Raw genomic sequence first — 20198 nt, forward strand, 5'->3', positions numbered from 1 at the left:
TTTATATATATGTTTTTGTTTTTAATTTTTTTTAATGGCTTTTTCTATCCAGTGTTGCAAAAGGGAATGTGTTGGCAACCAGAGGAGCTCCAGAGCTCTTCTGCAGTACTCTTGTACACAGCCCTTTGCATATTTTTCAGTGACACACCTTCAGGGCATTGGAGCTAGGTAAAACCCTGGTAAACATTGTTTTTGAACATAAAAGGGCATTCTCTTGGTCATTGCTACATTTTTCCATGGCAGTGCATTATAGTGCCATAGGTAATGACATAGGGTGGGACCAAGCCTTCGCAGTTAACATATTTGTTAACTATGAGAGTTCTAGGACTTGAGTTGCATTGTTGCCCGGTGGTGCTTCATTTTATGTGGCTTTTATCCACCCTGCAGCTCTGTTCTTTGTTTTATTTATTCTGGCCTATGTGCTGATTTTGTTCCTCTTTGTTGACTGTGAATTTATCCTGTTTATATTTGTTTGCGTATGTTTGTTCGTTTGTGTGTGTATGGACCTAACCTGTGATGTGTAATTCGTTGTATGGTGTGCAAATTTTTGTCGCATGCCTTATTTAAAGCTTGGTAAAAGTAGCAATTCATTACGGCGAGCCTGTTGGCCATGTGTCGCGTGATTTTTCAGTGCAGAGAGGAACATAGATGCAAATTAACGGTGTCTTCGACTGGTTGCTTTGATCCTTAAATCAAGAGCATGCAGATTGGGAGCAGGTGTTTAATTTGAGGAAGCATCACATAGCTAGGTATGCCAGGGGCTCTCAGAGGGGTGACATGATGGAAGCAGCATCTAAAAGCTGCTCGGCTGGCACTAACCGGGATTTGCACAGTCCAAAAATATAGCTCTCTAGGCATTTTCCAAGCATGGGACGTTGCTGGTGCGTTAGTGCAAGCACGTTGGTCGCTGCTGTAATGCATTGCAAAGAAACCCTCTGTGGCCTCGGCACGTCATATGCTTCGTCGCATTTAAGCTAATGGGGAGCTCAACGACAAACGCCAAAGCATTGTTGCACAGCCACTTTACTGCCCGCAGCTGGGCGACTACACTATCATGCACCACTGGCATGCTAATGCCACGTTAAGATTACTAGTCCCCCAGAATCGCAGAATCAACGAGCGAAATGCAGTGTTCTGTTCCACTCGAAAGCAACTGGTTGAAGACCCCATAAGGAGGCATTGTGTTGATCTAAAAGACTCCCATACTGTCTTACGCCCCCAGCTTGGGGTAAAGAAGCAATATAGTAGAATACATTCAGATGAGAGGTTATGTTAACTTTCATGGCTAAACTAAATATATTAGTCTGCACAAAATTTATATGTGCTGCATTGTGCATTACATAATTATGTACTGGTTAAGAAGAGGGTTTTCATATGGGTGGCTAACTCAAAACAATTCAAAATCACCAGCTGAAAATATGAGCTTACATCATAAAGAGGCTTTTCTTTCATTTATTTAGTTGACCATGCTTCAGGTGTGTATGTCAAGGTGGGCATTTAAGAGAGAGACCGGGTGTCCCAAGTAACTTTTTAGCCAAGGGTTAAAAAAAATAGAATATTTGAGGTAGGTCAGAAAACCAGTTGCATACAGCTGGCAGCCACGTTTGCAGCATGGGCAATTTTTTGTTTTGCAGTCGAATAATTAGTAATTAAGATAATTTGTCTGGATGACTAACATTCATTTTAGACAATAAATGTGATTTGCAAACCCCCATTCTATTACTTGCAATAAAGAAAGCTTCACGTTTATCTTTTTTCTTTTTCAGAGCTCCAAAAAAAGCCTGAGAAATAAAAAAAAAATTGTATGACTAGCACATTTGTGCGCCGTGGCTGTGCTGCTCAAAACAAAATCAGCTGTGGCTGTGACACAACGTAACAGTACGCTGACGTGTTTGTGATGGTTGGAGTGAGCTCACCGCGTTCGCTGCTACTTGCACGATCACGTGCCCTGGCTGGTGAAGATGAAGAAACCACCGTAGACATACCGGCCTGTGGCTGGAGTGGGGCTGTCGAGTCACAATAGCAGCTCATTTCATTCACTCAAACCACGTTTGAGAGCAGCATAGTCGTGGCGCGCATGCACTTGTCATGTGGTATTTTTTTATATATACTTCGGGGGCTTCTTTTGCGCTTGGGAAAAAAAGATACACATGAGGTTTACCTTATTGTGAATAATGGAATGGGGGCGCTCTCCAACTTTCCAAATCCTAGTTATAGTCTTAAGTCAATATTTAGCCATTTGGGAAAAATAACTTATTTAGTTAATTGCAAAACAAAAATGTTGATGCGCGAGACGTCGCAGCTGTGTTGCAACTACCATGTCCGTTATTTTCCCGTTCGTATATCTGTTATTTTGCTTGTTCTCAGTCCCCCTCTCCTCTCTGTTACACCCGACTGGTCTTGAAGGTAATGAAATGAAAATGAACGAACTGGTTTCCCTGGCCTGCCTCAAATATTGTATCTTTAATTCTTGGCTAAAATTGACTAGCCTGGAAACCAGTTATTATTAGTTCTTGGGATATACACAAAGGTGCAGGTAGCTGCGGTAGGAAAGGAAACTTGAACATTTTTTCAGCACTGAAGCTAAAAATATTCTGTGGTTTTATTGGTCTAGAGGAAAAATAATTTGAAAATTGCTGGAAATGTTGCTCGCTTGTAGAGTGATCAGTTTTCAAATGTGGATAATGTGTTTCCTTTCATGTGGTAGCATGTTCGCTCTGAATGGCCTTCACTCTTTGCACTGGCTAGTGTTTGTTGAGAGAGAAGCCACCTGTCGGGGCTCATTGAGTGGAGGGGTATGTGAACTGTTGTGTTTGTGCATGGTGCACGTGTGTTCAGGTGAGAGGACATCTGGCCGCCTCAATCGACCCTCTTGGCATCGTCACAGCCAGCTCAAACTCTCCACTAAATCGAGAGCAGCTGCACTCGCCTGAAGTGGTGCTTCGAAATTACAAGCTAGGTACGGCCAAGTCTTACCCTCACAGCTAGTAGCCTTGACACCTTGGGTATAATTGCCAATGCTAGTAAAGTGTCAGTGTGGCAGCCCCACCTGTGGTGAGTGCCGAGCTGTAATGAGCGGTTGTTCCACCAATTATAGGGCCATTCATAGTTTTGTGTTCCTTCTTATGACAGACAGTGTCTGAAGGTGTCTTTTGTGTGAAAAAAACTGTTGCTACTCCAGCCACCTTAATTATAGCTTTACCTTTGAGCACGCACCAACAGCTGCTGATATAACCTGCTTAAATTTGTTTTTTTTTTTCTTTCCCCACTTTCCTTTTCTCTTTTTGTGCATTAAATTCTTGCAAGAATCTTCAAACACTGTGCCTTTCAAATTGGCTGTAGAGAATTCAGAGACTTAGTGGGTTGAGGCGGTACCTTTCAGTGGTTTCCAACAGGGAAGAAACAAAGATGTAATTCAGTGAACAACACAATCACCTCTTCTTAGATTTTGTGGTGGATAGTGGGAAATGTGCATAAAGAGGTTTAAATATTTAACTAATTATAGGCATTAGTTCAAATGCCATTTGCAGTGCTGATAGAGATATGATTATTTGCGAGTGAGGTTTAGTCCTTGACGAAGCACATCTGACTGTGAAAGTCAGCTCCGGGCTTTTCTTGTGAACACAGTATTCAGTTGCAATTTTCTATTAATGTTTAATTACATCATATGGTCGACAATATTACAGGCAAGGGTACCCATAATCATAGTAGCCATAGATATTAAGCTCATTGTAAGAAAAATAGCTTATTCCTGTCACTATGTAGTAAAAGCAAAGAGACTTAAATGTGACATTCGAAAGTCTTATGGGGAACACTTAAGTACCCTTCGAGCATCATGTAGACAGCAGGCTGCCTTGGCAATCTGCCTTGTTTGTGAGCTTAGGCGCACACTGCATCGCATCTGGAACTGCATCTGGGCTTGTTGGTGCTCCGGTTCCTTGATATATTGGCTCAGTATTCTCGGGTATTTTTGCTGTATAGCACTTACCTAGAGTATGAATTTATTGAGACATCTGTGACCTATCCCTGGCCTTTAACCTTTGCTCATTACGTCAAGAGGTGAACTTACACTGCCGTGTCTGCCATGCAGTAGAGATCAGTCGGCCCATTCTTTCGAACTCATTCGTTGTCTTCTCTTTCAAACCCGCCCCATAACCTTTTTGTTTATTCAGGGGTGCAACAGCGGTGCTATTTGCGGCATTTTGATACAGCTGCATATTTCTGCGCAAACCTGCTCCGTAAGCTTGAAACATTGTTAAATTTGCGCCACTCTGCTCCAAAATGCCCTGACTAGCTGCAAAAGTTTGCCATACTCGGGGACAATTTTCTGCGACTGTGATATGACCAGTCACTGCGTTTCATACAGTGCAGCACACGTTACTGGCATTTTATTTTTATTTTGAGATGGCGTCACGCCGTTCTAACATATACTATAATTTTCTCTCTGCATCCATGTGCTTCCTCTTCTTTTCCGGGTGCAATGAACCGGTACAGCTTGAGGATGCTTCACTGTACAGGTCACAGTGCATGCAGTGTAGCATCCCCATAGCACAAAGGGGCCGTTTGTAACGAGGCACCACTGCTACTGCGTCACACTGCAAAGAAGGCCGTGGTGGTACTTGTGATTTTGGAGCAATACTTCAACACTGTGCTCTAAGGGCTTGCATGCTTTTAATGGATGTATCTCTAGTTTTTTTATGCGGCTCTTGGAAGTTTTCGATATCTTTTTGGGCCATTCATGTACAGCAAGGTTGTTTTTATTCCATCTCGTTGATAGACTCACGTTCCCGTCATCAGATAGTGTAGAAGGTGCATCAGTCATGGCCGCTGTGTTTGCGTTAATATAACTTGAAGTAGTACATGTGAAATTTAATTTGGTTGTCAGCATGTCGGGAAATTTGATAAAACCGCAGTGGAGCCAAAGACATTCAAAATTACCATTTATGGGTGCTGGAACATAGAATTACTATCAAGTCTGCTCTGTGCACGAAATATATAACCTAATATCCTGATTCACCACCCACCTCCCCTAATCAAAATATAGTCAAAACCACAATGTCATTGCCAGCCCATAGAAGGCATAAATCATGGGCTGAAGATGCGCTCACTCGTCAGTTTTCTTTGCTTACGACTTGCTTTATCTGCTTTCGGCATTTGCCCTTTCCGCTTTTGGTCGCTGTTTTTCTTTTTCTTGTCTTTTATTTTGTTTTTGCTTTTGAATGAACATTTCGTTTTGTTTTGTTTTTGTACTGCACTCTTTTGGGCACAGACTGATCACAATCACGGCTTCTAAATAGGCTCTTGCATGTGCGTAGAAATGCATATTCTCTAGGTTTTTTCATTTTTATTCGGTTCCTGAAGTTTGAAAAATTGACCTCCTCGGATTTATAACCCACATTTTTTCTTTTAATGTGATAGCATGCCTTGCAGTATGAAGTGCTTATTTACAAAAATGGGTACATGACGGATGCCTAAAAGAAATATACTAAGCGCCGGTGATAGGTGACTTTTGCTTAATTTCCTTTGGATCACGTTCATGCAGTCCGATATTCACATCTCATTTTTTGTGCTGAAAGTAAAATTTTGCCCCTGTTTAACGGCCTCTAATTTGAATTTGTGCCGCAAAGTCTGTTTCCGTTGTCTTTTTTTTTTCTTGTGAGCTGGTGCAAAAATGAATTTTAACTGCTCCAAAACTAAGATTTTGCTGCTCCAAAAATTGCTACAAATTCTATTTCAGCTGTTGCACCCCTGTCTATTGAGTTTTCCAGTTTGATAAATTTTATTTTTTGCTTCAATCCTGATCGCGGCGGCTGCGTTTCGATGGAGGTGAAATGAAGTGGCGTTCGTGTGCTGTATGATGTCAGCACGTTAAAGATCCCCAGGTGGTCGAAATTACTCCTTAGCCTTCCACTACGACTCCCCTTTCTCTCTATCCACTTTCACTCCCACCTTCCTCCCATCCCTTACGGTGCGGTTCAGGTGTACACAGCGCAAGTGTGACATATTGCGCCTTTCCCTTCCTGTGAACCAGTTATTATTTATTATTATTATTTTGGCCAAGTGCAAGTATAGAACAGGTAGTGTTGTGGATGGTTTCCAAGACGAGTTCAGCAGGCATCAAACAGCAAACAAATGCATGGAAAAGGAAGGGCTTTGTTATGATATATAAAAGAAGTGATTGGTTTTAAAACATAGTTTTAAAACAATATGTTGTGAGATCAGGTACATAGTTTATGTGGTAGCATTCACCACTGCTCCGCATTCTTCTCCTTGTAAATGAGATTTTGCTTGACCATCTGAGCTTTTCAGCAGCGCTGTTGAAGTTTGGGTATGTCCTAATGCCATTTGCTCGGGCAGACCATCGACACATACAGCTTCCCGCAGTACATGTAGACTTCCTACTTTTTTTGATGCTGTGGTTGACTTCATGTTTTTAACATGTGCTCTCTTAGACAGAATGTGCATCAACAAGAATCTAGAACCAGTTTGTTTTGCAGGACACAAAGGTAGATAAAACCCCTACCACTGACTCGTAAAAACCCTTATGTCAACAGGGAAAGTTGAGGTAATGCATTCTGATCAGGTTGGCATGTGTGGCAGCTGTTTGCCATTTATTTGGTTTGTTATCTTGACTTACACAAACAGACGTGACTCTTTGACATCATTCTCTTCCATCTAATTGTAGGATGCCCTTCATGCAAAAGCTTTAAAATGTCAAACTGCAGTGTCTGAGAAACTGAGAAGTTTCCTCCATGTGATGCAACCACAGTTTGCACAGAGTTGATCAATGTGTGCAGAGCAAATGGCACCAGTTCGCTATTTCTCTGGCCATCCATGCAACACAAAAAGCAGTACCTTTGATGAGACACAATCTTCGTATCTGACTAATAATTCTGGCTGCTGGCATCTTTTGGGGTGCTGAAAAGATATGTATATAATTGGTTCTGCCAGGGTATCGTGGCAGTCTAAATGATGCCCTGGCATTGGCAAAATTTGCTCCATCATCCATCATTGTGTGTGCATGGCTGTCATCTGCAGTGTTGGTTGCACCTGTGTGAAAAGACGCGCCACATGAAGGTGGTCAGATTAAATTGTTCCAACCTATTTTTATAGGTACCTGTGAAATAATTTGTGCTGAATGCAGAAATGGTGCTTCCAGTTCTGCGTGGGCGTATATGCTTCCAGCCTTCCTCATAGGGCAGGACACGCTTCTGTTCGCTACACGCGGAGGTATCTCAGTGGTTTTCTATTGTCATGAAAGTTGAGCACTCTATCTATAGTCTGCAGGCTCTTCCTTTCAACGAATGCCTTTTCTGTGTTTGCAGACCGCTGCCAGTTCTAGTCTTACTTAAGGAAGTCGTGGAGGGGTTTCAGTAATGGCAGCTTTCCTGTACAAGAGTGACACTCGCACATTGTCCTTCAGCTGTGTGGCAGCCTGTGGTAGCACTCTTGTTATGGTGCCCACTTTTATCAGGCATGGACGCTTGCATTCTCCACTATGCTTCACAAACTCCTACAGGATTTCTTCCATTCTGCTGTAACACGGCAAAGGCCTGCGTAGTGCATTAGCATAGTGAATCATGCTGTCCTTTTATGAGCACGCACATTACAGCCCAGAGTGGTGCCAGCACACTTGAATTCCATACAGCATCTGCCTGTTTTAATACATACAGGCTAAAATCCACATAAAAAAAAGGGCCTTGAGTGAGAGTGGTATTCAATCTGCTGACATGTAGTATTAGTTACTGAACGCATTTACCAAACTTGCATGTAGCTTATATGTATTTCTATATTTGAAGGCAGACAGTCAGGTGCTTCGTATATGCGCTTACTGATGGCTGAGATGAACACAAGACTTCTCAAGTTCACTTTTTTTATTGGCTACAAACGAGGCAAGGACCTCACTGAAGCCGCAGAGATAAAGAAGAGGTGGCAGGAATACACAGAAGAACTGTACAAGAAGGACTCGAATGTGCAAACCCAACATAAGACGGTTGTGATAACTGATCTTGAGCCGGGCATCCTGAAGAGTGAAGTTGAATGGGCCTTAGCCAGCCTTGCTAAGAACAAAGCTAGCGGAATTGATAGCATTCCAGCTGAGTTGCTTCAAAACCTCAACCATGACGCTGTTAACATTCTGCATACATTATGTCAGAAGATTTGGACAACCCTGCAGTGGCCACAGGATTGGAGGAGGTCAGTTTACATCCCCATTCCAAAGAAAGGCAGTGCCAAGGATTGTTCCAACTACCGCACGATCGCGCTTATTTCGCATGCTAGCAAGGTGATGTTGAAAATCCTCCAAGGTAGGCTGCAGCAGTATGTGGATCGGGAGCTTCCGGACGTGCAAGCTGGGTTTCGCAAGGGCAGAGGAACTAGAGACCAAGTTGCCAACCTTCGCTGGATCATGGAAAAAGCAAGAGAGTTCCAGAAACCCATCTACTTCTGCTTTATTGATTATGCGAAAGCGTTTGACTGCGTAGATCACAGCAGATTGTGGCAAGCTCTCCAAGAGATGGGAGTTCCAATTCACCTCATCTGTCTCCTCAGGAACCTGTATGAAGGGCAAGAGGCCACAGTCAGAACTGGGCATGGTCTTACTGATTGGTTTCCGATTGAGAAAGGAGTGAGGCAAGGCTGCATACTGTCGCCCTGCCTATTTAACCTATATGCAGAGTGCATCATGAGGAAGGCCGGTCTGGACGAGTCTTCAGCTGGAGTGAAGATTGCTGGAAAACGTATCAACAACCTTAGATATGCGGATGATACCACTTTAATTGCAGAAAGTGAAGCGGAACTCAAGAGACTTCTGATGCGCGTACAAGAAGAGAGTGAGAAGTTTGGGCTTAAACTAAACATTAAAAAGACAAAGATCATGGCGTCTTGCCCTATCAAGTCCTGGAGCATCAAGGGACAAGAAGTGGAAGCAGTGACAGATTTTCTCTTCTTGGGCTCCAAGATTACCTCGGAAGGAGACTGCAGCCATGAAATTAGGAGACGCCTGCTTCTGGGAAAGAGAGCAATGGTTAGCCTTGACCGCCTAGTAAAGAGCAGAGACATTAGTCTGCCAACCAAGATCCGTATAACTCGTGCTATGGTCTTTCCAGTTGTGATGTATGGATGCGAGAGTTGGACTGTGAAAAAGGCTGACCGCCGAAGAATTGACGCGTTTGAATTGTGGTGCTGGCGAAGACTCTTGAGAGTTCCTTGGACTGCCAGAAGATCAAATCAGTCAATATTGTCGACCATAAACCCTGACTGCTCATTGGAGGGTCAAATTCTAAAGTTAAAGCTCAGCTACTTTGGTCATCTGATGAGAAGAGAGGAGTCGCTGGAGAAAGATTTGATGTTGGGAAAGGTTGAGGGTTGCCGGAGAAGGGGTAGGCAGCGAACGCGATGGTTAGATGGCATCCTCGAGGCACTGCAGATGAAGTTATGTGATGTTAGGAAGATAGTGAGAGACCGGAAAGCGTGGCGTGACATGGTCAATAGGGTCACGAAGAGTCGGACACGACTGAACGACTGAACTGAACCTTAGAGTAATTCCTAAGTCCTTTGATAATGAAGCAAGCTCTTCATCTCTTTTTTCCATTAAGTCATTAAATTCTGCCATGCCTTCACTACCCTTGGTTTCTTCCTTCTGCAGTGATCAACAACAATGGCCTTACTCTTTGAACTATTAGACATTCTTGGTATGGTTTGTTTAAAAAGTTGTGGATGATTAGTGTAATTCATTTCTGACCCGGCTCGCGGTCCGGGCCAGGGCATATTTGTCTCGGGCGGGCCGGGCCGGACACTCCTATCACGAACACATGCTACTTCTGCGAAATCGCGAATACGGTCATATAGTGCAATAAGCAAAATGCGCAGCATTTTCCCTCATCCTCCCCACGCCAGAGCATCTGAATTCTTTCCCGGCATCGACCCACCTTTCCGCCCCGCCTCCTCACCGTGAACGGATTTTTGGTAGCCATCAGTGATCGAGCAGAGGGGTCCTGGAGCACCGCAGATACCTCAATTCGAAGCTGATTAAAGGTGTACAGGAACTTGTGCCTAGCCCAGTCCGACGCTACACACCCGAGTCCGGCCCAGCCCGACTGTGAAAGGGCCCGAACCCAGCCCTCATCATGCTGTATTTGCAGTTGAAGCAATGATACAGAGGGAAATAATTTCAGGGTGATAATTTTATCTAACATCTTGTTAATTCTACGTGTGTAGTGTGCCTCTACATATTCAGCAAATTTGTCATTTCAAACGTCAGAATTCAATATTTCAAGATGTTAGATAAAATTATCACTCTGAAATTATTTCCCTCTGTATCATTGCTTCAACTGCAAATACGACATGATGAGGGCTGGGTTCGGGCCCTTTCATAGTCGGGCTGAGCCGGACTCGGGTGTGTAGCGTCGGACTGGGCTAGGCACAGGTTAAAAATTCTGCCCCCTGTACACCTTTAATCAGCTTCAGCTGCTAAATTTGCATCTGGATTTGCTTTCATTATGGATTTGTGGTACCAGTAGACTTCTGAAGTTGTGTAGATGGAGTTGGATGGTTTGGGGATTGTAGGTTGGTTGGTTGGTGAGTGGACGCTCATAGCAAGGAAATGCGCTTTTTACCTCTGGAGGGGTCTTCACAAAGACTGCCACCAGATTTCCTTCTCTTCTAAATAGCTGCTACATTTTTGCTTTTCACTTCACTTTGGTAATTGGCCTTCCACACTTTGCCCTCTTATTCCATTCAGTGGCGTTACCTAATGCCAGATGAGAAGATTAAGCAAAAGTGAAGTTAGTAATGCTACCGCATTGTTAGAAGGTAGGAGCATGTTTGCTGACAAAACTTTTTAAACTAACCTTCGGTGGTGGGCAGATCTCATATATAGAGGGGTAGCAACGCAGGCTGTATGACTGCATGGCACTTGAGGCCTGTTTTTGACTGTCACTGAGAGCATCAACCAGGTTGGAATATTGGAGCTGCTTTGCTTGGAGAATTCTTGCAATACGTTTTTGGCATTGCCTTTTGTTTGTGCACGTGAAGTGCTAATAAGGTTACCTCCTTGTTTAGTACTTAGTAGAAGAAGAAACTGCTGCCTGTTATCACGCGCACAAATCGAGGGATATAAGCATCTCCGACAAAACTTTGCTCTCATAATTATCAGAAGGACTTCAGCTAATTCCAAAGCCAAATTCACTTTGCACCCTGACGGACTTTGCAGCATGGTTCACCGAATCATTTTTGTGTTGAGCTTCATTTGCAGCTGGCCCATTCGGTTCATTGCTGTCTCTACCAGAAGATAAACTGTGCTTGCAGTGTGACCTTTTAGCTGCTTCTATCACTGGCAGTGTGCGTTCATTGTTTTGTGTGTGCTAGACCATTATGCTCGTTCCTATTTGTAGCAACACAATTCTGTTTAATTTAAAATAGGCCTTCTGCAATGCAGGTTCATAATTCTCCTTTTTTTTTTGCCTGCAGTGTCTTTTGCAGTAGCATATTATCTGCTGAGGTTATGCAATTCCTCTGGTCATTTTTTTTCACCGCTATCAAAGGCTTTTGTTGCTTTCCAAATTGTTTTTTTTTCTTATATGTTTTAAGGTGTCCTGTATGAATGTATTTGTGTGGGTTTGGCATAATGTTTTAAGGCGAGGGCCTTTCTAGGCTCAAGGGCTGCTGAAATGTTTGTGCGAACTGACAGTAAGAAAAAAAAAAAAAATGTCTCAACCGTGAATCAAACCACCATCCCTCCGATTCTCAGCCGATTGAGCTAGCCATTAGGCTGCACCGGGCTCGTGAGAAACCAATCATAATTTTCCTTGTCTGGTGTAAGGATGATAGTAGCTGTGACAATAACAATGCAGTTGGTGACAAAGATGGTAGTCGCGATACTGGTGATGATGGTAGTAGGGAAGAGTGCCGGTGCAGTTAGGGGCCTTCACTATTTTCGCTGTTAAGAAGACTTAATTTTTATGACAGAGCAAAGCAAAGAAGAAAGATAAATGAGTTGCTGTTTGCAATAAAGTCAGCTTTCTTTCACAACATGTGTTGTTCAGTGCTAAGTTATATCAGTGTTTATTGAGAATAACCTCAGTAGATGGGCATAGCATGAATTGCAGCAGTGATATGATACCATTTCATGCTGCGTAAAGCTATTTGCCCTTTGTCTAGAACAGTTGCAAAGGTGCTGCTGTGGTTCAGTGCACATAGAAAAATATCTTTTGGACTTGAGGAGGCTGCCTGCTAGGTCAGCCAGTGGCAGTGCAGTCTAGTCTTTTATTTTCTGCACTGTGGCTGCAGTTCTTGCTCGTGGCTCTCGTGCATCAGCCCTCCCTCCTCGTGCCAACTCGTTTGTCATGGCCCGTGCATGTCGTGCCATCCACAGGGCCGGCTGCAGTTCACAGGAGAGCTGTACGAGTGCTGGGAGTGGTATATTGCTTGCCAGCTTTTCAAAAGCAAGGTGACTGGGTTGGCGTAAACATGTACAGCACTCCTCTTGTGCCCCTGATATTTGTGGCGGTTGCAATTTCTTGTGATCTAAGCATGTGCGTGTTTCTGTGGTGTGGTTCACCTTCTATTCTTTTATCTTTGTTCCACTCACAATTTCGTTTGGTTCTTTGCATCCATGGCCTTGTTTTGTTTCCTCTTATCTCTTGATCAGTTCCCTTGGTTGCCATCATTTTCTTTTCCACCACCGGACATGACTTGTGCATTTTGTATTTGGGCCTCGATTCGACTACGTCGCAACAAAACAGGCAGTCATCAGCGCCCAATCAGCGAAACATGCTTCAGCCAGCTGTGCCACTAACTACGCATAATGCTGGTTGTGGTTTGGCCGGTCACGTTTGACTCTGTATCATTCTTCCTGTGGTGCTTTCACTGCTTGCACATTTCACTGGCCGCAGTTGTGCAGTTGTCATGCTGCGGCCAAGTGGACAAGTGAGAAAGTATTCTTTCCCCTGCAAGACTGGAGCTGTGTCTTATTTTGTTGGCTCTCCCTACTGTGCTTTTTTCCCACGCTTACACGTGCAGATTCGGGGTCATTTCCATGCAAATCTTGACCCCCTGGGCATCACTGTGACCAAAGTTGATCCAATGGAAATTCTGCTCACCAATCACAACCTTGGTAAGAGGCTGTGGCCATGTGGTGGTATCTTTGAAAACCCGGCCATTTCCCTTTTCTAGCGCAGCCATTCCTTTTCTTTGGGGGTTAAGTGGGCCCTCTGGGCAGTAGTGGCCTTGTCAGGCTGCTTTTTTTTTTTTGTCATTGGTGGCTGTTAGTGGTGACCTGTCACATCGCTTTGGGAATTTTTCTCTTCGCACCCTTCATAATGTTAGGGGGCAGCCTTTTCACTGTTGTCCTTTTAATTTCCACATCATTGCGGGCCTTTTTCTTCCCATTGTTGTGCAGCTTGCTAATCATCAGTCCACTTCCCCCTTTTGATATCCTGCTGTTACATGTAAGGTGGAAGTCTTGTGGGATGTTTCATTTCGTTCTGTAATAACACTTTCCTACAAGTACGGCATGAAGCTTCCATCTGTTTACCCCAAAAGGGGATCTGAAGTGGTATATTCGTATTAGGATGCGAGAAATGCACTAGAAAGGTTGCAAGAAGTCGGAAGGGGAGAGAATGTTGGATATGCCTCGGTAGTGCACTTTGACAGGCACCTCAGTGCACTCAGTATTAGGATGTGAGAAATGCACTAGAAAGGCTGCAACAAGTCAGCAGCGGAGAGAATGTTGGATATGCCTTGGTAGTGCACTTTGACAGGCACCTTAGTGCACTCAGTATTCGTTTCATTTCTGGTTGCTTAAAAAATTTATATTCTGGGTAGAACGAAGCACATTCGAAGTGTGCAAAGTAGTAATTACATTTCTTTCAAATGTTTCAAGTATAGTTTTTTAACCTGGCGGCTAGCCAAGTACACCATAGGATGAGGCTGTGCACATTTGCCAGTGATAGAATTCTTCCATTTGTTTGCTGTCTGCATTACCTGCAGCTACCTGCGAAGGCCACTAGGGAGACATACCCTTGGCAGACATTCTTAATGAAATGACAGCTTGTGAGAAATGAATCTTTGTTTCAGCATTGTTACCGATTAGGGGTATGGTCAGGCATAATGTCTGTCTGTTTCTTGCTTTTATGGCACGTGGGATAGTTCAGAACAGTAGCTTGAGTCGTGTCTCAACAAATGCTGTTGATATGGAAAACAAATTGCTATTTCAGTTGGCTATCCATTTTGAATGCAGGTTTCAATTTTCTATTTTCATCTTGTCACCTGTAACATGTTCAAATGGTTATCGGAGTAGTGCTGCTGGCCATTGTGATTCTTCATCTTCAAGGAAGCTGTAAACTAAGATACTGTGGGTCTTTTGGGATTCAGGCTGTTCTGATATGCAGTAAGCACAACTGTAAAGGTGTAGTGCATTTCCTATCAGTGTTCTTTATACATACATATTAGAAGAGAGTTACATATTTGACTCAGTTGAAACCTCGGCGATGATGCAGGCATTGTGAAATCAGGGGGTAGACGAGCCGTACGTGAAAGTGCTGGAAGATATATATAGTGGCTGCACAGCAACCATAGTTCTGCATAAAGAAAGTAACAAAATTCCCATAAAGAAAGGTGTTAGGCAAGGAGACACAATCTCCCCAGTACTATTCACAGCTTGTTTAGAGGAAGTATTCAGAGACTTGGAATGGGAGCAGTTAGGGATAAGGGTAGATGGAGAATACCTCAGTAATCTGCGATTTGCTAATGACATTGCCTTGCTAAGCAACTCGGGGGGATGAACTGCAAATAGTGATTGATAACCTAGACAGAAAAAGTAGAAAGGTAGGCTTGAAAATCAATATGCAGAAGACTAAGGTAATGTTCAACAGCCTCGGGAAGGAACAGCAGTTTACATTAGGTAGCGAAATACTGGAAGTAGTAGGCGAATATGTCTACTTAGGACAGGTAGTAACCGCAGATCCGGACCATGAAAAGGAAATAACAAGAAGAATAAGATTGGGATGGAGCGCATTTGGCAAGCACTCGCAGATTATGACTAGCAGCTTACCGGTATCGCTCAAGAGGAAAGTATACAACAGTTTCATCTTGCCTGTACTCACCTATGGGGCTGAAACGTGGAGGCTAACCAAGAGAGTTCTACTTAAGTTGAGGACAACCCAGAGGGCTATGGAACGAAAAATGGTAGGGGTAACATTAAGAGATAGAAAGCGTGCAGAGTGGGTCAGAGAAATAACTCAAGTTACCGACATTCTAGTGGAAATTAAGAAGAAGAAATGGACATGGGCAGGACATGTAGTGCGAAGAGAGGATAACCGATGGTCGCTGAGGGTAACAAACTGGATTCCAAGGGAAGGAAAGCGTAGCAGGGGGCAGCAGAAAGTTAGGTGGGCGGATGAGATTAAGAAGTTCGCAGGGGTCAAGTGGATGCAGCTAGCACAGAACCGGGTCAAGTGGAGAAATATGGGAGAGGCCTTCGCCCTGCAGTGGGTATAATCAGGCTGATGATGATGCTGATGAGAGAGAAAAAGAATATGGGGGACACTTAAGCTCCTCCTTTAAGGGTGTGACACGATAGCGCAAACTACTAGCCCACACATAAAGCCCTGATTCAACCAAGCTGTATATATGTGCCTGCACGTCGTAGAGGTAACTTGAATGCAAAGGGTCCCGGCAGGCTGATTCCGATATCGCCTTCCCATATGAAAGGAGAGGCCTGAGTTGGCAGCTCCTGCAAAATGTAATGTTAAGCAACCCTTCGTTCAGTTAATGCTCTGTGCCATGCTAGCTTCCGGCTACTGCCTGCTAGTGCCATGCTTATGATTTATTGCTCACAGCGCCAATGCTGGTGGATGGCCACTGACACCGAATTTTCAGTGAAGGGGGTCTTTTATGCTACTGTGCTAAAAAATGCTGGTACTTGGAGCTCACCCAGCCAGACAGTTTTCTATTTACGATGCTTGCGATTAAGATAATGTCAGTAAGCGAAAGCCTTATATGGCTCGGGAGCAGTGAAACTCTGCATCCATTTTCAATAGATGGTACTAGAAGTTTCTAATTGGTGAAGAGGAGTGTGATATCCCCCGTAGGCCAGCCAGGAAGTGGTGCCAAATTCAAAAGAGCCTCTTGGGCCAAATGACATGACAGATCAGAAACAGCTAAGCAGTGTTCTGATTGACTTCAAATTTGTCCGGAAGCTTTGTAAGCAAATTAATTGGACCAAGAAGAAAATTCGGTTAATTTGGAAAGAGTGGGAATCTAACCGGAGCCTTTTGGACTTTGAAGCAGGGATGCTACTTGCAGGCCACGAAGCGTTGTTTGTTCGAGCTGAATTTATGTGGATCTAGCAAATGTGCAATAGAGTCAGTATTGTGATAGTTCGTGATAAAATCCTTATGGCACATTTATCCACTGGTGCTGGATGCCTGCACTGGCTTAAGTGGCCAGACCAAGCAGGGCTAGAAAAGAGGCGAGGAATGCAGAGAGGAGACGAACGTGGCACACAGCTTCCAGAACATTTTTTATTACAATAAAAAATTGCACTAATTACAATTAGTGCAAGGTGTATGTGCATGCGTGAGTGAGATGCACATATTGATGGTCTGATTAGTTATGACGACAGCTCTCTTTAGAGTGACACAATGGAAACTTAAGCCTGCGCAGTTGTGCCAGATATTGGTGGTTAATTTAGATTTTACAGTCTACGACAGTGCTCATTATTCTTGTTCAGTGTGCACAAGTAAACGTGTGGAAAAGGAACTACCTATCTTTCCCTCTGCCTTTCGTACACATTATTTACTCGTTTACATGCTCCGTTGAATCTGTTATTAACACCTCCCTCTTTGAGCCACACACTGTCTTCTGCACCCCAAATATTTCATCTTCCGCTTATCCTGCATTATCAAGCCCACTGCCTGCTACTTCTTACTGCATTCCTCTTGCTTCCTCATAGTTGTTCTTCAGAGCTTTGACAGTTCGTCGGGGTTCATAAAATAGGTGGCAAGTTATCATTTCTAAGTTCTGCTGCTGCTTGAAAATATGTTGATCCATGTTTACCTATTTTCTACTGTGTGCTGCAGTGTTGCACATTTGTCTCTACATGCACATACTATGTCTGAGGGAGCACTTGGTGGCCAAGGGAGGAAACGCTGAGGGTAGCCAGCGCTCGGCAGTCTCTCGGCTTCAAGGTTGAACCCTGTGCTTATGTGAGGCAGACAAGTTTTCTGTTTTCAGAACATTTGTGAATTGCACTCTAACAGGGCTCCTTTCAACATGTTTTGAGTTAAAAGAACTGAAGGGCAATTTATTCGTGCACTGTTCATAGTGCCAGTAGAGATTGAGTTAAAAGGCCAAATTACATTTCTTGACATTAGACATTCTTCAAAGTTCATGCATCGAGGCAGATAACTCGTGGATTAGCAGAACTAGGCTAGCAAGTTTTGTATTCAAAATTAAGCATGTCCGTCACAATCCAGAACAATTAAAAAATTTGACAGTGCGGAAGACTCTTCTGATTTCCTCATTTTAGTAGCTTTCATAAAGGCAGCAGGCAGAGTGAGCAAGAGTGTGGTAAAAATGTGTCTGGGTTTGGATCGAAGTTGTGAGGGAGCCGTTCGTTGTGGATCATTCAGGGTGGTGTCGTAGCATTCCGTTTCGCATTTAGCATCATTCTTTTAGTCAGTTTGGAGGTTACTTTACAAGGATTCTAGTCCATGACATATGTAGGTACCTCCAATTGTATGCCGTTCATTTAAGTGTAAGGTGCAGTCGTGGCGGAGAGGTAGGACATCCTTGTCTGCAAGAGGATGGTGGTTGGATTCCCGGTGTCTCGAAATTCCCCACCAGATTAAAAAAAATGAAAAGCAAAATACACGTTTTCAGTGGTACTGTTAGAGGATATAGTAGGCATGAAATCGGATGTTATAGTGCTTAGTATGGCTAGGAGGCCAAGTGAGGCATGTACTACACTGAAGAGCAGACATGTATTGTGTTATCAAGGTTTACCGGAGAGATGAGAACTAGGAGTGCGGTTCCTTGTCAACAAGGATATAGCTGGTAACATATGAATTCTATAGCATTAATAACAGGGTGGTAGGCACTGTAATTAAGCTTAATAAGCGGTATAAACTGAAGGTTTACAAGCATACGTGCCTACATGTAGTCATGATGACCAGGCAGTCGAAAGCTTCTGCGAAAATGTAGAATTGGCAGTGGGGAAAGTAAAGACGCAGTATACTTTGCTAGTGGGTGACTTCAATGCCAAGGTAGGGAAAAAGCAGGCTGGAGACCAGGCAGTGGGTGACTGTGGCATTGGTTCTAGGAATAGCAGGGGGGAGTTACTAGTTGAGTTTGAAGAGCACAATAACTTAAGAATCATGAATACCTTCTTCAGTAAATGGAAGAACTGGAAGTGGACATGGAAAAGCCCTAATGGGGAGACTTAAAAATGAAATCTGCCTTTTGCTTCCGGATTTGGCGCCATCATGAGGGAGCGGGCGAGAAACACATTGGACGGCAGTGTAGCAGACGACGCGAAAGCGCACCATACGAAAAGGCCACGCCAACGCAGGTAGAAAGCGAAAGCTTCCCCCCTTTTTTGGCCTCGGGGCAGAAAATAGTGACAGTGATTGAAGTATATCATGTTCACGCAGTATGGGGGAATGTACAGCATTTTCACAATCCACTCATAACGCACGCATATACTATCTTTGTATTGTAAGAGCATGTAGCGCGGGCCGTGTTCGACGTGACAGAATGAAACGCTCTCAGCGTGCAGGTTTTCGGCAAACAGGAGAGCGCGGAGGCAGAGAGACAGAGAGAAGGATCTCAAAGGGCAAAGCAGCCAGGGGTTTGTTGATGCTGCAGAGCTAGGTGGAATTGTCTCTTGTGACTTCGAGCGGCGCATATGCGCGGGGTGTCTCGAGTTACCGAGCACAATGCGGTCACCGTGGCGCCGGCATGGTGCAATGGGCGTCGCTTCCTCCTCGCGTCATCTACAATCGCGCAGCTGTAGGATTTCATCTACGAACCTCGGCAGAGAGGCACTTATACACACCCCCTGAAAAGTTCATTGTCCCGGCCGGAATGCACACCTGCAGGAAACGCGCGGCATTTTTCTGGCAACGAATGATTCAGCACTGTAGCCGGTTTCTGCCCTCAGGAGTCAGAACGGATGTGGTCGCAGTAGTGAAAAAGTTCTCAGTGCACAGCGAATGGTCATTCTGTTGTGAAAGGATCCACAACCTTTCTGCCTTCGCCGCGAGTTCTGCGGAATCAACGACTTGGTGACACACGTGCATCTCGTACATATCGGATGCGCATCTCGGTCAGGAACCAACCCTGCTCTACGTCCAGAGCGATCCACTCTGCAAGTGAACGAGCATGAACCCTCCAGGAGACTCATTTGTGCCGGGTGGCTTCCTTGCCGTTGCAAACGGTTGGACGAAGACGACGATAGCTTCCTAACGAAGTGCATCTGATTGCGTGCACCAAAGGAACAAAATCCGAATGCTTTGACGTGCACGAAGGCGAGCCTTTAAGGTAAAAAAAAAAAATACTGTGCGTCGTGCAAGAGTTTCAAGTGCATCATATGCTCCGAGCGGCAAAAACACAGATACTACAGGTATGTATGCATCTAAAGGAAATATGCATGATGAAAAGTACCTACTGGAGTTTGCACCCAGCCTGTAACGCACCAGTGATAGCTGCAATGAGGATTTCTTCGGTGCGTGATTGCTTTAGTTGCGCCGGGGCCTGAAGGCGATGTATTTTGTCGTTTCTTTTCTTTATGTGCGAAAGGGCTAGGTAGCTTAGATATCACAGGCGGCTGTGTGCGCTAGGCCGTAATATTTAGCATGTTTTATCGTGACTGCCACCTGACTAACAAGGAAAAAAAATACGGCGCTTTAATGCACTGCCATTCACGAGCCTCATGACCAGCTCAACCAATCGGCTTGCGAACGGCAGTGCATCACAACAAACTCCCAAATTTTTTTTCTTTTTAGTCAGGCGGCAGTCGCGATAAAACATGCTAAATATTACGGTGTGGCGCACACAGCCACCTGTGATATCTGTGCTGCCCAGCCCCTTCGCACATAAAGAAAACAAACTACAAAATACATCGCCATCAGACACGCCGAACAAATGCTCATTGCGGCTATCACTGGTGGGTTACAGGCTTGGTGCAAACTCCGGTA

General features: G+C 44.2%; 1 protein-coding gene across 2 annotated transcripts in view; it reads left to right on the top strand.

Moving 5' to 3' along the window:
- Positions 1 to 20198, top strand: part of Ogdh (oxoglutarate dehydrogenase Nc73EF) — a 129326-nt gene that overhangs the window by 12773 nt on the left and 96355 nt on the right. Inside the window, exon 3 of one of the 2 annotated variants that reach the window (XM_084609194.1) lies at positions 13021 to 13114. In XM_084609194.1, the coding sequence (XP_084465320.1) occupies positions 13021 to 13114 (94 nt within the window). Of the gene's footprint in view, positions 1 to 2838; positions 2960 to 13020; positions 13115 to 20198 lie in introns of both variants that reach the window. The other variant, XM_084609193.1, reaches the window with a different exon arrangement.

This window comes from Amblyomma maculatum, chromosome 7, assembly GCF_055883805.1.
Source record: "Amblyomma maculatum isolate TAMU_Amacu chromosome 7, ASM5588380v1, whole genome shotgun sequence".
Classification (NCBI taxonomy): Eukaryota; Metazoa; Arthropoda; class Arachnida; order Ixodida; family Ixodidae; genus Amblyomma; species Amblyomma maculatum.